Source organism: Crocuta crocuta, unplaced genomic scaffold, assembly GCF_008692635.1.
Source record: "Crocuta crocuta isolate KB4526 unplaced genomic scaffold, BGI_CrCroc_1.0 scaffold217, whole genome shotgun sequence".
NCBI lineage: Eukaryota > Metazoa > Chordata > Mammalia > Carnivora > Hyaenidae > Crocuta > Crocuta crocuta.
This window is the reverse complement of record NW_027532208.1, coordinates 2,858,728-2,879,331: the sequence shown is the minus strand read 5'-3', so window position 1 is coordinate 2,879,331 and position 20,604 is coordinate 2,858,728. Positions and strand designations below refer to the sequence as shown.

General features: G+C 59.3%; 1 protein-coding gene across 4 annotated transcripts in view; it reads right to left on the bottom strand.

The window, feature by feature from the left end:
• Positions 1–20,604, bottom strand: part of GTF2IRD1 (GTF2I repeat domain containing 1) — a 104,973-nt gene that overhangs the window by 60,468 nt on the left and 23,901 nt on the right. For all 4 annotated transcript variants that reach the window (XM_077777848.1, XM_077777845.1, XM_077777846.1 and 1 more), the window contains exons 2-6: positions 8,915–9,043; positions 5,778–5,919; positions 3,428–3,583; positions 1,490–1,673; positions 545–855 (exon numbers count right to left, since the gene is read on the bottom strand). In XM_077777848.1, the coding sequence (XP_077633974.1) occupies positions 545–855; positions 1,490–1,673; positions 3,428–3,583; positions 5,778–5,919; positions 8,915–9,037 (916 nt within the window). In that variant the 5' untranslated portion in view covers positions 9,038–9,043. The remainder of the gene's footprint in view (positions 1–544; positions 856–1,489; positions 1,674–3,427; positions 3,584–5,777; positions 5,920–8,914; positions 9,044–20,604) is intronic.

The window sequence follows — 20,604 nt, the reverse complement described above, 5'->3', positions numbered from 1 at the left end:
AGCTTCAGCTCCAGCAGGACCACAGCAGGGCCTGAGGATGTGCATTTCTAACTGGCCCTGTCACTTAACCGTGACAGTGACCTTGCAAGAGGTTCGACCCGCATCTCCACTTTACAGATGAGGAAAAGTGAGGTTCAGAGAGGTAGAGATTTCCTCTGGGACACACAGCCACTAAGTCAAGAGGCCGGGATGTGAACACAGGTTCTTTCTCCCACCCGGAGAAAGTCCCTTCTGTACTTTCAGCAGCCCTAACCCAGGCTGGGTATGTAGTGGGTGCTCATTACATGCATGTGACGGACAGGCATGTTTTCTCCCTCCACAGACTCCTCTGTGGAGTCCCCCCTCAGACATCGCTTGACCCCAGGCCAAGGACACTGTTCACGAGTGGATGAGAGGGGGCCCAGGGATGCCCGCTGTCCTGTCCTCCAACATGCCTCCTTCAGCCTGGCGTGGGCCTGGGCCCCCGGCCCTGCCCTGGGAGGGCGCCCCCACATGAGTGAGCCCCGGCCCACCCCCAGACTTAGAGGTCCCAGCAGCAGCTTACCACAGCAGTCAGGGAAGTCTTGGGCACCTGAGGCCTTGGGCTCAGGCCCAGGCCGGCCAAGGCCCAGGTCGCTGGGGGCGAGCGGGCAGCCAGGCGCCTCCTGCTTGAGCTCCCTCGGGGTGTGGTTAGGGAGCGTGGTGCTGTACAGGAAGCTGGCCACGGAGGAGGAGGTGGCAGGAGGGGGGAGGTCCTGGGCTGGCCCCTTGGGGGCCTGACCATGCAGGCCGCAGTCTCGGGCCCCCTTGGCAATCAGGGAGACGCCGTTCAGCTCCACTAGGGCCTTTGAGTCCCGCCCGCCATCCTCAAGTGGCCTGGGTGAAGGACAGAAGGACACGCGATGGCTTCGTACACCTGACCCCCCAGCAGAATTCCACCTCTTCTCTTAGTCCCCTGGCCCGACCCCTGTACAACATGGCGGCCTGCAAGGTGCACAGGACACGAGCTCGGTGGGGGTGCAGGCCAGGGCGGGGGCCGCTGGAGGAGTTAGGCCCTGTCCCCCGGGCCTCTGTGCCTCCCAGCCAGCCATCACACCCCAGCTCCTACCCCAGCCCGCCTCTCCAGGGCCTGAGCACCAGCGGGCACTGCCACGGCCTCAGGCTGGTCCCCAGGTGGCCCCGGTGCCCGGTACCCGGCTCGCCGGCCTCCACATCCTCATCTCCCAGCAGGCCCTGACGTAGCCCCACGCAGGCGCACATGAGGTGGCTCCCGGCTGGGTCAGTTCCAGCCCCTCTGCAACACCGAAGTCCCCCGGGGGCCCCTGCGACACAACGCCTGGCTCACATCATGCTCTATGACCAGGCGTTCTCCTCACCGCAGCCGCCAGACGGGGAGCTTCTACTGGGGAAGTGGCCGCAGGCGGCCGAGGCAGCGCGGAAGCTGGTCGCCCTCCTGGGCCACCCTGGCCCCAACCTCCCAGTCCAGCCAGCAGGCTCCGGGCCCACTCACCTCTTTAGCTTGAAGCGGATCCGGTGGCTGTGCTCCAGGATGGCCATGAGGGCCCTGGGGTCATAGTCGGCCGGCCTCCGGAAGGCCAGGCCCTCGGGCAGCCCCTGCACAGCCAGCAGCCCCGGCTCCCTGAGCAGCCTCTCGTAGGGCAGGGGCACCACGGTGGCCCTTCCCAGGGCCTCGCCTGTGGGGGAGGGGGTCGAGGAGAGGGTCTAGTATGAGAGGGCAGCCAGGCTGAGGCCGTGTGGAGTCAATCCCTGTGGTGCCGGGTTCCCACGGGCCCCTTTGCTGTGAACTTTACACAGAACAGGCTGGGGGGGGAGGGGTGGGTGAGCGCTGGGGACAAGTCCCCATGTGTGCACCTGAGGGCTGCGGCTCCCTCACGGACGGGGCTCCCGGCTTCTCTCACCGTTCTCTTCTCTCTGGGCACCGGAGTGGAGGGGAGAGTGGGGCACAGGGCTGTGGGGGGGAGGGGGAGGTGAGGAGGAGACATGGGGGAGAGAGACGGCAGGGAGGAAGGGAGGAGGTGAGGGAGGGGAGTGGAAACGGGAAGAACAGATGCAGAAAGAGAGAAAGAAGGCAGACAGAAGGTGGTGGGGATGAGCAAGGGGTGAGTAGAGGGGAGACTGGCTGGGGATTCGGTGGGGTGGGGATGGCCGAGGGGCCCGGGGTCAGGAACGCCTGTTGTCACTCCCACCCTGCAGCGCCCCCTGGAGCCAGAAAGAGGCCTCTCGCCTCAGTGCCACGCAGAGCCCGCCCGCGGCAGGCAAGGGGGGCCAGGGCCGAGTGGGCAAGGTGTGCAGGGGGCTGTGGGCACGAATCCCACAGCTGGCAAAAGGGCGGTGGCCCAGCCAACCACGTGACAAGTCTTCCCATCCCAGGGCGGCCAGCAAGCCCAGCCAGGGACTCCGGGCCTCCCCTCCCACCTCAGCCTCCCCTTCCCTCCTGACACCTAGACTGCAGCGGCCGTTTCCTCACAGACCTCTGCTCCACAGAACCAAAGGCTGCAGGAGAGAAGGGAACAAAGCCAGAGGTGCGACCCTCAGGGACCTGCCCAAGGTCATCTAGAGACTGTGAAGGCTACCACGGGGCAAAAGATTCTGTAACTTGACACTTCCGAGGGAGGCCAGGCCTGCCCACCTCCCTCACAGGAAGGACTTGGCTAACCAGTTAAGTTAGCGATCACTCAGTCATTCAACAAACACCCTGTCAACATCTGCCGCTATTGGGCCCTGAACTACAGGCTGGGGACAGTGGAAAGGGCAGGCAAAGACTGTGACCCCAGAGAGAGCACTGGGCTAGTGACACAGGGCACAGTGGGTGCCCAAAGGGAGCATTAAGCCAGGGGGTTTCCCATAGCTAAGCCTGAGAGATTAATGTGGCGTCCACCAGGAGAGGAAGGCAGTCTGAAAAGGCACAGCAGTGCAAAGGCCAGGAGGTGTGAAACGAAGCCGGAGTGTAGTGGAGAACAGGGAGCAGGTCCGTGAGGCAGGGCGGCATGGCTCGAGGTGGGCAGGGACTGGCCACGGGGGTGTTTAGGGCGCACTGAGGATCACGGGGAGCCCCCAGGGCAGCAGAAAGACGAGCTTCTGGTCAGACTTGTGTTTTAGGACGAGGCCCTTGTTCACAGGACAGGTGGGGGCAGCAGGGAGCTGAGCTGGAGGCCCGGAGACCAGGGCAAGCCTCGGGCCATTTCCAGGCGACAGGTGGCAGCGAGCAGTGCCAGGCGGGCCCAGGCAGCATGGACGATGGTTCAGAAAGCGAGGCTGGGCTGGAAGAGCCACGCCTGGGGATCCAAGGTGAAGGAGGGCTGGGGGGGCCACTCGGTGAGGTTTTGTCCCAGGGCCTGCCGTGGGGCAAGGAAGGGCCTCCTCAGCAGGGCAGGGATGGGGCTCCCACCCGCCTGGGGGCCCCAAATGGAATGAGGAAGGATCTTACTATAAAGAACATCAAACACCTCCTCTACCATCTTCCGCAGAAGGTACACGTCCGAGCCATGCTCTAAGGAAGACCGAGGGACATTCCGGCCTCCACCCTCGCCCCGTGACACCTTCCTGGGATGCTCTGTCTCCGGCTCCTTCCATGGGGCCCCTCCTGTGGGACACAGAGCACCCATCTTACCACCTGCCCAGAGATCTGGGACATCTCTGCCCCGTGCTGAACCCCGCAGCGAGGCGCTTGACACAGAACAGAAATGAATGAATGAATGAATGAGTGAATGAATGAACAAATGAACAAATAAACGAACAAGCAAGCCCTGCCCCAAACCCCTGCCCAGTGCAGGGCTGGTCATCTCTGAGTTCCCAGTGCCTAGCATAATGCTCAGGTCTCCTGGTCACCTCGACCTCACTGTGTGACCTTGGGCAAGTCCCTTCCCTCTCTGGGCCTCAGTCTGTGAGCTCTCATGTAAGACCAGCTGGCCTGGCTCAGAAAACACCTTAGAAAGGGGATGGGTGGAGGGCTGGGAGGCCCCCTCAGAGCTTGGAGCCTGTTCCCCTCCCGGGATCCGTGGAGCTTGAAATAAACCAGCTGAGCTCCCGGTGTTATAAATAGCGGCTCTGCCGGGCTCCAGGAAGCCAGGTGCACAGGACCCAGCCTGGCCCATCGGGGGCCACAGGACCCTGGCACTGTCTGCTCTACCCTGATCCAGCCCCCGCCCAACCTTGAAGAGGGTACAGGCTCTGAGAGCTGAGTGGGAGTAGGGGTGGGGGTGGCTGGGGAAGCATCTGGAAGCTGGGAGCCCTGAAAGCCCAGTGCTGGCGGACAGCCATCCCAGAAACGGCTGATCTAGGGGCCAGACCCCGGGTGTGATGCAGATGCTAATAAGCCGGCGTATACTGTATGTGAACCAAGTGCCAGGCACTGTCCTGATCTCTAGGAGATTTGTTTCATCCTCAGATGGACCCACGAGGAGGGTAGCAGTGTTCTCCCCTTTGACAGACAAGGAGGTTGAGGCCCACTTGCAGGTGGCCCACAGCAGGTGGTGGAGCTAGGGTAGGGCCCCAGATGTCTGGCTTTGGGGCCTGCTCTTAACCCCAAGAGCTCGGAGTGCCAAATCGTAGGCTCAAATGGCGACTGGGATGCTGGCCTTCAGCGCTGGGGCCAGGCCCTAGCCCTGTAGGTCCTAATCCGCCACAAAGGTGACACTGCCCTCGCTCAGGGCCTTCCTGGGAGCACGGATGGAAGCTTAGGGCAGGGGAAGTTGGCACAATGTGGGGAACAACCACAGGGGCTGGGGTGGGGCGCAAGGGCAGGCAGGGGAGCAGAAGGGGCCTGGGTGGGAGGAATGTGAATCTGGAGGCCGGGGAGGCATCTGCAGGCAGAGGAGAGGAGGGAGGGCCTTCCAGCGGGCAGAGGTGAGAATGCACACGGAGCTGAACTAGCACTTGGCACTGCGCCTCCTGCGGTGATGACTGGGAGGGGTGATCGCAGAGGCAGGGGCTGAGTTACGAGGGTCTAATGGCCCAGGCAGTGCTGAGCTGGGGGCTTCAGAACAACCCCCCTGCTTCAGAGCCCCCAGCAGGGAGTGGGGGCGGGGGGGGAGTGTCCTGCTGCCCCTCCCCGATTTTAGAGGGGCGTAGCAGAAAGAGCTCAGGTTTCAGAGCAGAAACCTGGCCTCCACCACTTGTTGGCTGTGTGTCCCCAGAGGATGTGGCTTGTGCTCACTGTGCCTCAGTCTCTCATTTGTAAACCAGTGGTAACTACTTCCTGAGCTCATGGCCTGGCCCAAAGGACTACTGACCGAGTTTATCAAGAGTTTCCTTCGTGCTGCATGTGTCCTCAGTCACTTGTTCCCCAAGAGCCACCAGGAGATGGCTCCAAGACTGTTGCTATAACAACGAGACTGCCTACCCCATAGGGCTGCCGTCAGGATAACGGTGCCATCAGCACTGTAAAGGGTGCTGCACACAGTAGGTATTCACTAAGTATTAGGTAGACAAATGTACTTGGTTTCCGTGTCAGAGATGCACAGGAACTGGGCAATACTGGGCCTCAGTATCCCCTTCTGTCAGTGAGCAGATGGAGTCGGGCCTGGCCCACCTGGGGTTGCCAGCCAGTCTCTATCGAGTGAAGGGCTGTGTATGATTCCAACAAAAACTCTGGCTGTCCCAACGATGCCATGTTGGGAAGCTGACATAACCCCCCACAGGGCCACCTGAAATTGCTCTGGGGACCCAGAGATGCCACCAGAGCCACTGCCCTCAGGGACCACAGGCCCCGCCCTCAGGGACCACAGGCCCCGCCCTCACTGATGGAGCCCTGCCCCCAGGAGCCCTGGGGTACTCACGGCAGAACCTGAGGAAGTCTGATTGCAGCTCCTTCCGCGTGCTCAGGAACATTCTCCCCTTTTCGGTGCCCACCACGAAGGCGCTCTCATCGTGCACAGCGACACAGGCCACCTCTGCATTCAGCTTGGAGAGCGCCGAGCACTGCAGGGGGGAGCAGGGTATGTGAGCCAGGGGAAGGTCCCCGGGCGTGGGGACACCTCCAGTGACAGCTTTGAGGGAGCGATGGATGTTACCAGCTGCCTGAGAGCCCACCAACAGCTGGTGGGAGGGAGAGGTCACCCCTCCGATGTTCTCAGTTGGTTCTGCTGCAGGAATGAGTGCATGACTTCCCCTCCCTCAAAGCCTGGCCAAGGTCAAGGGAGAAGATAGAAGGAAGACACATGTCCTCTGCCCGTCCTTCCTCCCAAGTCCTCCTTGCTATAGGGACAGGAGGCTTCCTGCCTGAGGCCTGGTCCCAGCCCCAGGGACAATCCTGTTTTAGGTTTTCTCCAAGTCCTAACTGAGGAGGAGGGAGGGTGGGGTCCAGGAGAACCAAGGCTCAGACAGATCCAGGCTTCAATCCGCCATCAGCCCCTTCCCACTCTGGGACTACCGCGAGTCACTCCCCTCTCTGTTTCTAAATCTGTAGAACGGGGACAAGCGGCCTAGCGCCCAGGCTGTCAACGGGCTTGGTCGTGGGGATTCAGCGAGGCCTGGCTGGCAGGAAAACAAATCTCTAAACCGGGGTATTGCGTGGGGGTACACAATCCGAGGTGTTATTTTTGCAGCCCCAGAGGTGAGGTGGGCCGGCCCACAGCAGGGGAGGCGCTACCACAGGGGCCCTGCAATGGAGACCACTGGCATCTCGGCCCTTTGCCCCAGGTCCACAGAAAAACTGCCTGCAAAGCTCTCAGCTTGCAGTCAACGCCTCGTGAATGCTTGCTGGTGTTTATCTGAGACACAGCTCTGCTGGCTGTGTGATCTGGGACAGGCTCCTCAACCTCTCTGGGCCATCATCATGCCTCTTGCGGCAGCTCCGGCTCCAGAGTCACTCTGCTGAGGAAGCTGGGGACAGGGACGCTGTAGAGCCAGCAAGCCTCTCCCCTAGGCTCTCTTGTGGTGAAGGGTGGGTGCTGATTTCCTGTGAAGATTCAAACAACCTGGTACTGGTGGAGACACTCACTCCCTTGGGTGCCGAGGCCACGGCAGGGAATCGACAACCCCAGATACACAGACACCCGGGCTGGGAGGAAACGCGCCGGCAGAGGTCTGGCCCCATACCCCACGCAGATCACCCGAGCCCCGGACGATGCCAGAGCCGTGTCACGGCCGAGCAAGTGTCGTTGTTACCCTTAGGGTCCCTCGGGAAGGCCATAACGGGACCCAAGGCCAGGGGAGGGGGTCTTGTCCATGCCCTCAGGACAGCTACACGGCCACTGCTTGTCCTCTGAGCCTCTGTAACACTCTCTAGGGCAGTGCTGCCTAGCAGAACTTTCCGTCGTGATAGACACATGCTGTTTCTGTGCCATCGGATGCTGTACCCCCAGGCCCCTGTGGTCACAGAGCGCTGGAAGCGAGGCCAGCACAACTGAGCAACTGAACTATCTTATTTCATTTCAACGAATTACAGTTTATTTATTTACTTATTTTTAGTTGAGAGAGACAGAGACAGTGCGAGCAGGGGAGGGGCAGAGAGGGAAAGAGAGAGAATCCCAAGCAGGCTTTGCACGGTCAGCCCAGAGCCCAACGCAGGGCTCAAACCCATGAAACTGTGAGATCCTGACCTGAGCCAAGACCAAGAGTCAGGCGCTTAACCGACTGGGCCACCCAGGCTACCCCTGACAAACTACAATTTAAATGTCAGTTGAGGCATATGGCCAGTGGTTGTGGTGCTGGCCATCACCGCCCGTTGTCACAGCTGACCACGCCACTGCCACCGAGCTAACACTGCTGCGGGACATCGGGCCGCGTTCCTGGGGCTCCCTCCTCACCAAGGCCGCTCTGCACGGGGCCAGGGTTGCACTGGCTGTCTCTGCAGCGGAGCCTAGGGCCTCAGGGCCACACACACTGCCTACATGGGGCTTGAGCTCCCTACGCGGGAACTGCCTGGAAGGAGGCCCTTCGTTCTTAGGAAACCGTTGACTTTGTACCCAAGAGGCCACTTTGAAAGCGGATCACGCTGGGGCGCATGGGCCGCTTGGTAGGTGAAGTGTCCGACTCCTGATTTCAGCTCATGATCTCTGTGGGATCGAGCCCCGCGTCAGGCTCTTCATGAATGGTCGGGAGCCTGCTTGGGACTCTCCCTCTCTCTCTACTCCCCTGATCACTCTCTCTCTCAAGATAGATAAATAAACATTAAGAAAAATTTAAAGATACAAACCTATTAAAACTATAAAGATGAAGGGGCACCTGGGTGGCTCAGTCAGTTAAGCATCCGATTCTCGATTTCAGCTCATGATCTCACAGCTGGGATCAAGCCCCATGCCAGGCTCTGAGCTGACACTGGGGAGCCTGCCTGGGACTCTCTCCCTCTCTCCCTGCTCCTCCCTGGCGTGTGCATGTGCTACCCCCACCCCAAAATCACTGAATAAACATTAAAAAAAATAATAAAACTGGTCATGCTGTGTGACTCCTGGCAAGGTACTACTCTCTCTGAACTTCCATTTCACCATCCTAAAATGCAGGGGTATAGCTACCTGATGCCAGACAGATTTTAACACCCACCTACCCTCTGCCACAAAACTTTCCCCCAGGAAAAGCTACAGGAAAATCACATTTTACTATTTCCTTCTTTGGGATAAACCACCATAGGGTCAGGGATGATTTCTGAGGCCCCAATTCTCTTTCCTGACCTGAGGTGCAGTTACAGATCTTGTTTTCAGCATCGGGGATTACAGCTCTCTTGTGAATCACTGCCCATACACTATCCTCCAGGGGCCCCGACGGAGGGAAGCCTGGGACGAGGCACGAGGTAATGAAGATGAGGGATGAGGGGACGAGGAGACAGTGGTTAGTCACAGAGCTGGGTTTTTGCAACCCTGATCGCTTAAGCTCCCTGCCTGCTGATGTGGGCCGAGGCCCCTGTGGCAGACGGGGCCGCTGAAATGTTGGCTCTGCGATCGGCTTTTGCTCCCCCGGGGCAGGTGAGGCCACTCACCATGGAATCTAAGGCAGACACGAGGCTGGTGATGATCTCGTCTTTGCGGGTGAAGGCGGAGTTCCAGCGGTCAGGCCCGCAGCCGTTGGCGGGAATGTCACAGCGCTTCCCCAACAAGGCCATGGTCGCCTGGATGGAGGGAGGAAGAGGAGGTGGGCGTGTGGAGCTGGCCGCCCCTTCACCTGAGGCTTCGTGTGTGCACGAAGGCGTTAGAGCCGCGACAGGCCTGGAGCCGCAGGAGCCGGCACCCAGCTCCATGGGGGGACAGGCACAGGGAGACTGGGGGGTGTGCTCCGCGGCACGTCCCCCACATCTGCGACCCCAGTACCAGGCCCGGTCTGCCTGGCACCTCACCGCCAACTCTGCCCTGCACGCAGCTCTGGCCAGGCTCTCCCCGGCTCACACACCCTCCACGGCTCCTTACTGCCCACCGCTGGACTCCTGTCCCCGCCCAGCTCCCCTCTCACACCCCCAGCTCCAGATGCTCCAAGAATCACTGTCCCCAAAACATACCCACATGCCTTCTCCCTGCCCCTCTGTCATCTACTGACTGCCCGCTCGGCTTTTAACCATCACCCTCCGCTGCCCCACCTCCTGCCCCTTCCTGCCCCGTCGTCGCTGGCCTCCCATGTGTCCCCAGGCTCCTCCGTCGTGGCTTCCTATCAAGCCACAGGCTTCCCTGCGCAAGGCCACTGCCCCGAGGCCCCTGAGCTCAGAAAGATACCGTGGGGTGGAGGCCACTTCATCTCAGAGCAGGGCTTCCCCAAGACGGGACTTTGTCCCCTAGTCATAAGGCTCCTGGAGGAAGGAGGTGCGCCCCCACCCCCCCTGCTGGGGCGCCCTCTGCCCAGGGCCCAATGTCAGGTCCACCCCAGGCAGCCCAGAATGGGCACCCGCTAGATACAAAGGTCAGCCTCCCTCGATTCCAGTTCCTTCCTGCCCTTCCCTCACCAGAACCTCAGAAGTCAGGGCCAGGGTTTGGGGACACTCCTCCCCACAGGCTGCCCCAGTGCCAGAACCTTCCAGAAATGGCTACTCCCTCGCCAATCCAAGCAAAGGAGAGGAGCAGGGTGTGGAGGAAGGGGCTCTCAGTTTCCCTCTCTGGGCTCAGCAACTCCAGGGCTCTATGCACGGGCCCCCGGACAGTTCAGGGAAGCACAAGCATCAGAGAGTCTGTGGGCCTATCCTGTCCGCTTCCTGCGGACGGGGGCACTGGGCAGGCCGATGGCTGGGCCTGGCATCTTAAAGGGTGCCAGACCCAGAGCGTCTTCTGCTACCATAGGTGCCCCTTGGACTGTAAGCTCTGTGAGGGCAGAGACTGGTGACTCCTGCGGCCCGGCCATGTCAGGGTGTGGTCCCCACCGCAGTCTGGGGCCCTTGTGCGAGCCATGAGACCGGTGACACAGAAGGAGCGTCAGAGTGCCTCACACGTAACAAGGTGAGAAGCAGCGGGGCCTCGGTTGTGGAAACAACGCAAAGGAATGAGGAACACAGCGGGGCCTGACTCGGCCTCGGTTCTGGCCCACACCTGCTATTTGGCTGTGAATAAATATTGATTTTAACAACTGGCCAGGCAGCCACCGGCCAAGTGTGAATTGGGTCTGCTTCGAAATGTTTATAAAATGTCTTTCTTGGGGGACCTGGGTGGCTCAGTCAGTTAAGCATCTGACTTCGGCTCAGGTCACGATCTCGCGGTCTGTGGGTTAGGGACCCGCGTCAGGCTCTGTGCTGACAGCTCAGAGCCTGGAGCCTGCTTCAGATTCTTTGTCTCCCTCTCTCTCTGATCCTCCCCAGCTCATGCTCTGTCTCTCTCTGTCTCAAAATTAAATAAACGTTAAAAAAATAAAAATAAAAATAAAAAAATAAAAAATAAAATGTCTTTCTTCTCCCAGGTTGCGATTTTATAAATGTTGGAAGTCCACAGTGTTAAAGGATGCTTAGGGTATGACAGGCCACGTATGGGACATCCTAAGGGCCCAATGGGCAGCCAATGGCTTCACCTGGAGCCCTCTGGAGCATGAAGGCCACTGGACGGTCTGCCTTGTAAGCAGCTGAGAGGTTTGCCTGCCTGGGGACGTGGGAAGGCTTCTCCCCACTCTCCGGCCACCCCCCCCAGCCACCCCCCAGCCACCCCCAGATGGACCTCAGCCTGCCGGCCTCTCAGCTGCTGAGGCCCAAATTGAATCAGGGCAAAGCAGGAGGCACCAGACAGCCCCAGCCTCCAGGTCGCCCAGACAGCTGCTGGCTCCTTCCTGCGGAGTCCTAATCCATTTAGGAAACAACCAGGGACTCAGAGACTGAGAGAGGGCGGAAAGGGGGGCTTGGCTTGGGCTGTCCCCTGACTCTGCGTCCTGAGCAGGGGGGTGCACCTAGGGAGGCAGGAGAGAGAAGACCCTACCCCCCTCCCCACAAATGGCCAGGGTTGCCATGGATGGGCCAGAGGGGCCAGGGCGCTGGGCCAGGAGCCATAAGCCACACACATGGGGAGGCCCAGACCAAGGCCTGAAAGGAGGACCACATTGGGTCAACTACCCCAAACCCTAGTTTCCCCCTTTGTTTCAAAGGGTTTTTTTTTGCGGGGGGGGGGACCTGGGTGGCTCCATCGGGTAAGCGTCTGACCTCAGCTCAGGTCACGATCTCACAATTTGTGAGTTCGAGCCCCAAATGGGGCTCTGTGCTGACAGCTCGGAGTCTGGAGCCTGCTTTGGATTCTGCGTCTCCCTCTCTCTCTCTCTGCTCCTTCCCTGCTCATGCTCTGAGTCTCCCTCTTCTCTCCTTCAAAAATAAATAAACATTTTAAAAATCTAAAGGTGTTTTTTTTTTTTTTTAAGTTTATTCATTTTGAGAGAGCGAGTGTGTGTGAGCAGGGTAGGGGCAGAGAGAGAGGGAGAGAGAACCTCAAGCAGGCTCTGCATTGTTAGCACGGAGCCCGATGTAGGCTTTGAACTCACAACCCTGAGATCATGACCTGAGCTGAAATCAAGAGTTGGAGACTTCACCGACTGAGCCACCTAGGTAGGCGCCCCGCCTAGTTTCCCGGTTTGTAGGGTGGGGGAGCTTGCTCTAACCTTAGGCAGGGAGAAAACCACTCAATAAAACCAACACACTACACAGAACACAGAATGCGAAGATGAGCAGGAAACCAGGAGGCAAGTGCCCGACACACATAGGCCAGAGTCCGGGGGCGGAGAGGCCCGTGGTGAGCATGGGGGCCACGGCCGAAGCCCTTGAGCACCGGCGGCCAAGTGCTGCTCTGGGGTCCCCGGAGAGGACACCAGAAGTGACGCCTCGGGGGACGGGTGGCTGGCCCCAGAAGCAGGGCACAAGCGCCTAGGACCTGTCAGCTGCCCTCGGGGGATGGGTGGGCAAGGCCTCCCAGGGCCCGGAGGCAAGCAAGGAGGCCCAGCACCTCTCTTCTCTCTGCCTCCACAGGTTCTTCTCCGGAGGCTTCTGGGGTGCTGGCCACCTGCTTCTCCTCCTATCTCCGGGCTGCTGGAGCTGCTGGCATTGACCCCTAACCTAACCCCGGGGGCTGTTAGGAACCCTCTCGTTCCCCCGTCCAATTCTGTCCCTCGCTGCCAGGCAATGATTTGGCTTAAGTGTCACCTACAGGCTGGTGACTCTGGGCTTCTCTCGCTCTCCCCTCTCCTCCCCCTACCTGACCTGTCCTCTTCGATGTCTAACAAGCAGTGTAAACGGAGCCGGCCCGGTGTTCCCCTGCTCAGACTTGCTTCTCCCCAGCCGGCCGCCCAGGAGCTCAGGCTCAAACCGGGGCCTTCCTTCTCCCTCGATTCCTTTTTTGTTTTTAAAAATTTTAATTTTTTGGGGCGCCTGGGTGCATTAGTCGGTTAAGCGTCCGACTTTCGCTTAGGTCATGATCTCGCGGTTCGTGGGTTCGAGCCCCGCGTCGGGCTCTGTGCTGACTGCCAGCTCAGAGCCTGGAGCCTGTTTCAGAGTCTGTGACTCCCTCTCTCTCTGAGCCTCCCCTGCTCAAGCTATCTCTCTCTCTCTCCTAGAAATAAATAAAAAAATATTTAAAAAATTTTTTTAATTTTTTTCGATGTTTATTTATTTATGAGAGGGGGGAGGGGCAGAGAGAGAGAGAGGGAGACACAGAATCTGAAGCAGGCTCCAGGCTCTGAGCTGTCAGCACAGAGCCCGACGCAGGGCTCAAACCCACGAACCGTGAGATCATGACCTGAGCCGAAGTCGGCTGCTTCACCGACTGAGCCCCCCAGGCGCCCCCGGCTCCCCGGCTCTTATTTTCCACACAGAATCCACTGCAATCTGAAGGGCTCGTTCGTGTGTTTCTCTCCTGACTTCCCCAACAGCGGGAGCTCTGGGAGGCCGGGGCCATGCCAGCCAGGCTTACGGCATACCCACTACTCAGGTTGTCACAGGCACGCCACACATCCTCAGGGAACCAACTCGTGTGACGGTGGGCCACTTGAGGCAGGAACTGGGACGCTCACAAGCTATAAGCAGAGTGACAACTTTGGACTTGCCAGGCTCTCAAAAAACTAAAATAAAATAAATAAATAAAATTAAAAAAAAAGGGGGGGTCAATCAATGTGGGACACTACAATGTGGGATGTACTTGGATCAGAGGAACAGTCCAGGAAGTGAAAGTGACCGAGGTGCCCGGCCAGATGCTCCCCTGTGCAGCCTGCGTTGGCGCCGTGGACACTGGTCCATGGCAGAGGGGATCAGTGCGTGAGCGGACTCTCTTTGCTAACATCATGCTCCAGTGCAGAGAGGCGGAGGGGCTTGCCCGCGGCCCCTTGTCAGTGGCTAGTAGGGATAAGGTCTGTCAGTCGGCCGGTCTGTCCTCAAGCCTGGTCCTATCTTCAAGAAGTGGCAAAGGGCGCCTGGGTGGCTGAATTGGTTGAGGATCCAACATCAGTTCCTCTGTCCTGGGCTCTGTGCTGACAGCATAGAGCCTGCTTGGGATTCTCTCTTCCTGTGCCTCCCCTACTTGCTCTCTGTCCCCCTCGAAATAAATACGTGAAGGAAGGAAGGAAGGAAGGGAGGGAGGGGACCGTACTCCTCACACCCACCAGGATGTGGGGAGCAGAAAGATCAACTGATTGACTCCACAGCTGATATGCAGTGAGGGTCACCAACTTCCCCTGGTTCACCAGGAACTTTTCTGTTGTTTGTTTGTATTTATTCATTTTTGAGAGACAGAGAGAGACGGAGTGTGAGCAGGGGAGGGGCCAGAGAGAGAGGGAGACACAGAATCTGAAGCAGGCTCCAGGCTCTGAGCTGCAGGGCTGGAACTCACGAACCACGAGATCATGACCTGAGCCGAAGTCAGATGCTCAACTGACCGAGACACCCAGGCACCCCACCTGAAACTTTTCTGACTTGAGCACAGAAAGTCCCCTGTCCTGGGAGACCCCTCAGTGCCAGGCCACCTGGGACAGCTGGTCACCCCACGACACAGGGACCGATACACTGAAAAAGCCCCTACCAGCTGCCGAGAATGAGACAGACAGACAGGAAGGCCAACGGATAGCCAGTAGGTCGTCTTCAGGTCCAAAAACTCAATTTTACCTAATAAGGGGAGAGGCAGGCTTGGGGACTCCCGGGGGAGGGGACAGGACCCCTCTGTCTGGGGAGGAAGCCATGCTCCTGACCTGTCTGAAGAGTAGGTGTGAGCCACAGGGGACTGTCTTGCTTTGTGAAGCACTCGAAGGCGGAGGCGGAAGGAAGACCCTGGAACCCTGCGGGGTGACACGTTCCCTCCCCCCACCACTATGCATCTGGGAGACCAGCTACCCGGGCCCTGCGCCCTGGGAGCCCCGAGGCAACAGGTCAGCAGCAGGTCCGGCCTGGATGACCTCTGGGCACGGTTCCAGTTGCCAGGCAGCTGGGGACTCCCTCACCCAAACAGCGGCAGCCTTGCTGGCCGCCAAGAGCTGGAGCCAGCCTGGTCTCTGAGCCAAGGGTGAGCCAAGCACCTGTGTCCCTGAATCACCACTGCCCCAACCCATGACCGCCCATCTCCAGTGGGGAGGTACCCGTGGGAGGCGGGCCCCGGGGCTAGCACCGGCAGACAGCACCCTCGGCTGGGGTCCCGAGTCCCAAACACCTTGCACTGGGCACTAGGCCAGCTGGGAGGCTCCGTGGGGGATCTCCTCATGCCCGTCCTTTCCGCCTCCCATGGCCTGCGTGCCTGGGGAGACAGGTGCTTGCTCTGCCGGGGACCTCACCTCCCACAGGGATGCATGGCCTGAACGAGGCTGATGGGGTCAGAGGTGGGAGAGAGGTGTGAGCAAAAAAAGTCAGGGCTGCAGATGCACCGCCGGCTCTGCCCATTTAAAACTCCCCTTCGCGGACGCCTGGGTTAAGTATCCGGCTTTGGTTCAGATCATGATCTCACAGTTTGTGAGTTCGAGCCCGCGTTGGGCTCTCTGCGGTCAGCACAGAGCCCGCTTCTGACCGTCTGACCCCTCTCAGCCCCTCCCCTGCTCTCTCTCTCAAAATAAACATATAAACATACAAATAAATAAGTCTCCCCTTCCCCACCAGCATGTGGATGCCCCCTCATCTAAGGGTTCCACGACCCCATCCTCCCTCCCCCACCTTGCCCTGCTTCCACCACCATCTCCCCACTCCTCTCCTGGGCCGAAAAGCCGCCCTCGTGACCACTGACCACGGCTGCCCAGCAGCACCCCCTCGGACACTGCTGCCCCATTCACGAGCACCCTGACATCTGTGACCTCTGTCCAGGGAGCGAACAGGAGGGGGGGACTCCACCCATTTTAAGGGCAAAGAAACCAAGACTTCTAGGACATTCCTGGTCAAAAGGGAGTGACAAAGCCAGCATGACATTTGGGACATCTGACACACACAGTCCCTTTCTGCTCCTACCCAGGACGGGACTCCTAATTCTGACGCATGGGGCTCAGGGCGGAACCCCAGGAGTGGTGACAGGCCAGCAGGCCGAAGGGACCCGTGGGGCTGGCCACACTCTCGGCTGGAGGCAAGCAGAGAGAGATGGAGGCAGGCTCGTGCATTTGATGGCGGGGGTCCGGGTACCAGTCCTCCACACCATCCGCCCAGGAGTTCAGAGCAACACACAGGGGGCACCCGAAGGGGCCTGGACCCAAACAGCAAGTGCCAAGGGTGTGGCGCGGGGCCACCACTCTCTGCCAGAGGCTCAGCAGAGGGGAGTAAGGAGCAGCATGGCTGAGTTCCCAGGACCGGTTAGACCCCGACGTCTGGTTAATTCTCCCAACCACCCTCCCTTCCCAGAGCAGGACTTCGAGCCTCGAGCACCCTGACCGTAAACCCCAGAGCCAGGATGTGGCAAAGGCGGGACATCAGCCCAGATTGCCCTGATGGAATCGGGGTCCCAACGACAGCAGCCTTCAACCACTCCCCTCAAGGATGCCGACAGATCAGAGGGCTCGGCCCGGGCGGCAGGGAAAGGAGGGCCGTGGGGCCTGGCAGGCGAGGGGACCTGGGTGGGCCTACGGGAAGTGGGCCTGACCCTCCCCTCCAACGGCCTAACTGGGATTTCACAGCCTGGAAAGCCCATGCTTAGGAAATCAGAGTGTTGAGTGGGCATCTGCAAGCATGCCTGCGTGAGTGTGCGGGTGTGACGGTTTGTGTGCCAGAGACAGCAGAGTGTGGAAGGGTAAGGAAGGACAGAGTGTGCACAGCCCCCAGCCACAGTGACGGCATGTGGCTTTGCCCACGAGGCTGGGGACGGTCGCTTGTCCCCGGGGGCTTGAGATCGCTGTTGGCCCTCCTACAGTCCACACATCCAGGGAGTGGCGAGCGAGGGCCCCCCCACGGGCTGGGAATGTTCCAGGCCCCTCTGTACTGGGGGTTTGGGCATCCTTCTCCTACACACACTTGCTGATCCCCAAAGGTGCTCATCAGTCCCCCCAACTGGGCTGCATGGGACAGAACAGAGAGCACACCCCCACCAGGCCGTCAGCTGGGTCTCAGTACCCGGGGAAGAGGGGGAGGGCCAGTCCACAACCGCTGGGCAGAAGCTGAGGCCCGGCTACCTCTAAGGAGGCCCCAGGGTGGGGGGTAGGGGAGGTTTCCTGGCCTCCCTTCACCCCAACCTGTTTATTCAAGCCTCCTGGGAGCCTGCCCCGGGTTAGGAAGACTTGGAAATGACTCTGACAGCCCCACCTCCCCTCCTAGTGCTCACAGCGCCGGCCTGTCTACAGAGAAGTATTGGGCCATGAAATAAGGACAAGTGGGGAAGCCACCGAGGCGACAGAGCTAGACATGGTGGGGGAGGTGGGGAGGTGGGGGAGGGGTTGCCCACATTTTCTGTTTATTTAGCTTCGGGGGAGTAGGGGGGTCTCCACACAAGGTTTCCCTGAGTTGATGAACATTGAGATGGGTTTTGAAGGGTGAATAGGAGTTCTCTGGGAACACAGGTGGAAAGATGCTATTACCATTTTGGGGGAGACAGGCACAAGGAGCTTGGCTTGCAGATACACAGCTTCCACGGCAGAAGGAAAGGGAAGAGTTTGGTTGTACTCAGAGTGTCCACTCCAGAGTGTCAATCCTCAGATTAGAGTGGACACTCAGTGGCCTTTGCTGGAAGGGGGCAAGAGGGAGGGAGAGAGAGAGAGAGAGAGAGAGAGAGAACCTGACAAGCATATCTCTGACCCAGGGGTGAGCATGAGCAACCCAAACACGGATACACACTCACATGCACGCACAGGTGCGCACACAAGTGTGCTCGACGCGAGGCCTCCTGGGACTGATCCCAGCACGGTGCAGTGGCTCTGGGTGCAGGGAGACCCTCACAGAGACGGCAGGACCACCTTGCTGGGCACACAGAGGAACAGGACCCAAGCCCTGCCCTCGGGGACCACAGTCCTGTCCAGAGTCACCGCCACACCTCGTCCCTACTCCTGGCCTCACCACTCTCCCTACACAGCCCCGCACACCAGCCGGCAGGCCCCCGCACACGCCTGTCCTCTGGCTTCTGGGAGCCGGCATCTCTGTGCCCTTTGAAAGAGATGGCCCTGCCCTCTGCCTGGCTCGCTTTCAGCTGTAGTCAGGCACACTGGTGCCTCTGGTCCTGACCCCCCTGGCTGGACACCCACAGTTCCATCTTCCTCGGATGCAGAGGTGTCTGGGACCCCGGGAGACCACCGGCTCCCATGTGCCCCCCTGTACCCGGGCCTGCTATACAGAACTGCGCCAGGAGAGGTGTCGGGTGGAGGGGCTGTTTATGCAGGTCTGGAAGAATCGGGTGACAAGCAGAAGGTGGGGGGGGAGGTAGGGGGTACGCTGGCCAGGGGGCAGCACTGACAAAGGCACTGTGGCAGCAGCCAGCAGGATGCAGTATGGGGTCCTTGCTGAGGCTGGGAGGGAGCCAGAGCAGGACCTTGGGCCCTTTCAAGACCATGGTCAGATTCTGAGACTGCCCAGTGGGAGGCACCCTGCGCTCTGTCCCCCTACTCAGCTCCAGAGCCTGGGTTCATGCTTTAGAGGGGTCCCTGCTCCAGCCCCCCTCGGAGGGAGAGCCTAGGAGGACACCCCCCACCCAGAGCATGAATGTGCCCACAGGATATCCTGGAAGTGCTCAGGCCCCTGAGTCCACTGGGCAAACAAATCTCTGTTCCGGGCCCTCGGGTGCCTCTTCCCTGTCCTCCCTCAGTAGCTTTAAACATGACAGCAAATTCTCTGACACATCTCCCAACAGGTAGAGACATCCAGGTCCCCTCCTCTTGAACATAACTCACTTCGGGGGGCGCCTGGGGGGCTCTGTCGGTTAAGCGTCCGACTCTGGCTCAGGTCACAATCTCACAGTTCATGAGTTCAAGCCCTGTGTCAGGCTCTGTGCTGACGGCTCAGAGCCTGGAACTGGCTTTGGATTCTGTGTCTCCCTCTCTCTTGGCCCCTCCCCCATTCACGCCCTGTCTCCCTCAAAAATAAATATACACTAAGAAAATTTCTAAAAAAATAACTCACTTCTGACCAACAGAGAACCCCGGCAGTGCTGCCACGTGGCCTCCAAGGCCAGGTTCCAAAAGGCATGAGGCTTCTCGTCCTCTCCCTGAGACTCTCAGCATGGAGCTCCGAGCCGACAGGCATCAAGTCCAGCTGTCCTGACGCCACCGCGGCAGACGGTGGACCCACCAAGGCCTGAGGAGACCCAGGTCTCTCGCAGGGCAGCCACCAGCAAGTAAGTAAATCTCTGAGACAGCCCCAACCCCAGCCATCTCTTGCCAAGGCAGTAGACCCTGACCAAGAGCCATCAAACCAAGTCCAGCCAAGCCCCAAACTGAGAGACAGTAAAATCAGAAATGACTGCTATCTGGCATTGCCAAGTTTGGGGCTACTTGTTACTCAGCAGTAGGTAACCGACACAGCCCACAGGCACACGTGCAAATGTAGGCGCACCGCCAATGGGCAGCTGTTTGGGAGGGCAGCTAGAGCTTGGACACGTTTGGGGTGCTGCACACATGGGCACACAGGCCCCACCTCCCCAATGCAGACACAGCCAAGTTGGGAACAGGAAGGGAAGTCCCATCTGCCTTCGTCTTCCTGGCCAGCGTGTATTAGCCAAGAAGAGCTGCTCTCATTCGCCCCTAGAGACTCGTTGTAGGCCCAAACGTGGCCCCCAAAAGACACTCACGCCATAAGCCCGGCAGCCTGTAAATGTCACCTTAATGGAGAAATCACTTTTGCAGATGTAATTAAATTAAGGACTGTGAGATGGGGAGATTATCCTGGATTATCCAGGTGGGCCCTAAATGCCATCGCATGAGTCCCGGTAAGGAGACGGGAGGGTTGACACCCAGGGGCGGGAAGGCTGTGAGAAGTAGAGCGGAGAGAATCCAAAGATGCTGGCTTCAAGGAGCAAGTGACGCGCCCACGGGCCACAGAGTGCCAGCGGCCACAGATGCAGGAGTGGCGAGGGGCGGGCGGATGAGGGAGCATGGCTCTGCTGACACCTTGATTTTGACCCAGGGGCACCGATTTGGGTTCTGGCCTCCAGAACTAGGGGAGAGTAAGGTTTGGTTGTTGTAACATACCATGCCTATGGCAATTCGTTACAGCAACCTCAGAAAAGGAATCCGGGACACCTTCAGGCCTCACACCCCACCTCTGAGTTCCGGTCCACACCCTCACTTCCCCACCCCCTCACACACACACAGTCCTCAGCTCAGACCTACAAAGCTCAGGCCTGGACTTGCCAGAAAGTTCTGCAATCCTGTCCTCATTGGAAACTCCAGAACCACCACAGGACAGGGCTGGATTTCTCTGGACGCTGGGAGAACGCCTGTGAGTCAAGTCTCAGTGCCCCAGGAACCAGCTGGCCTCGAGAACCGGTGAGAAAAAAAACGCACTCAGCCATGCAAAAGGCAAAGTCAAGAGCAGATCCCACCCAAACACGGCCCCCGCACCATCCGCCGCCATATGCTTGTGTTTCTTGAAAAAGAAGCTTGAGAGAACAAACAAAAAGGAATTTCTCCTCCAGGGGGTGGGGCCTCCCTCCTCCCCAGCAGCCTGCCCCCCCCACCCCGCCCCGCCACTGGCTACTTCATCTCCTATCCCAGGGGCTCCCCAGTGGGGATGGAATTGCCCAGGGCCCTGAATTCCTGCCCCAGCCCACTGTCCACCATCACAGCAGCTGACAGAGAATAAGAGGTCAAAGCCCCGACTTCCACGTGGACTTGCCTAAGAAGGATCTCGGCGGG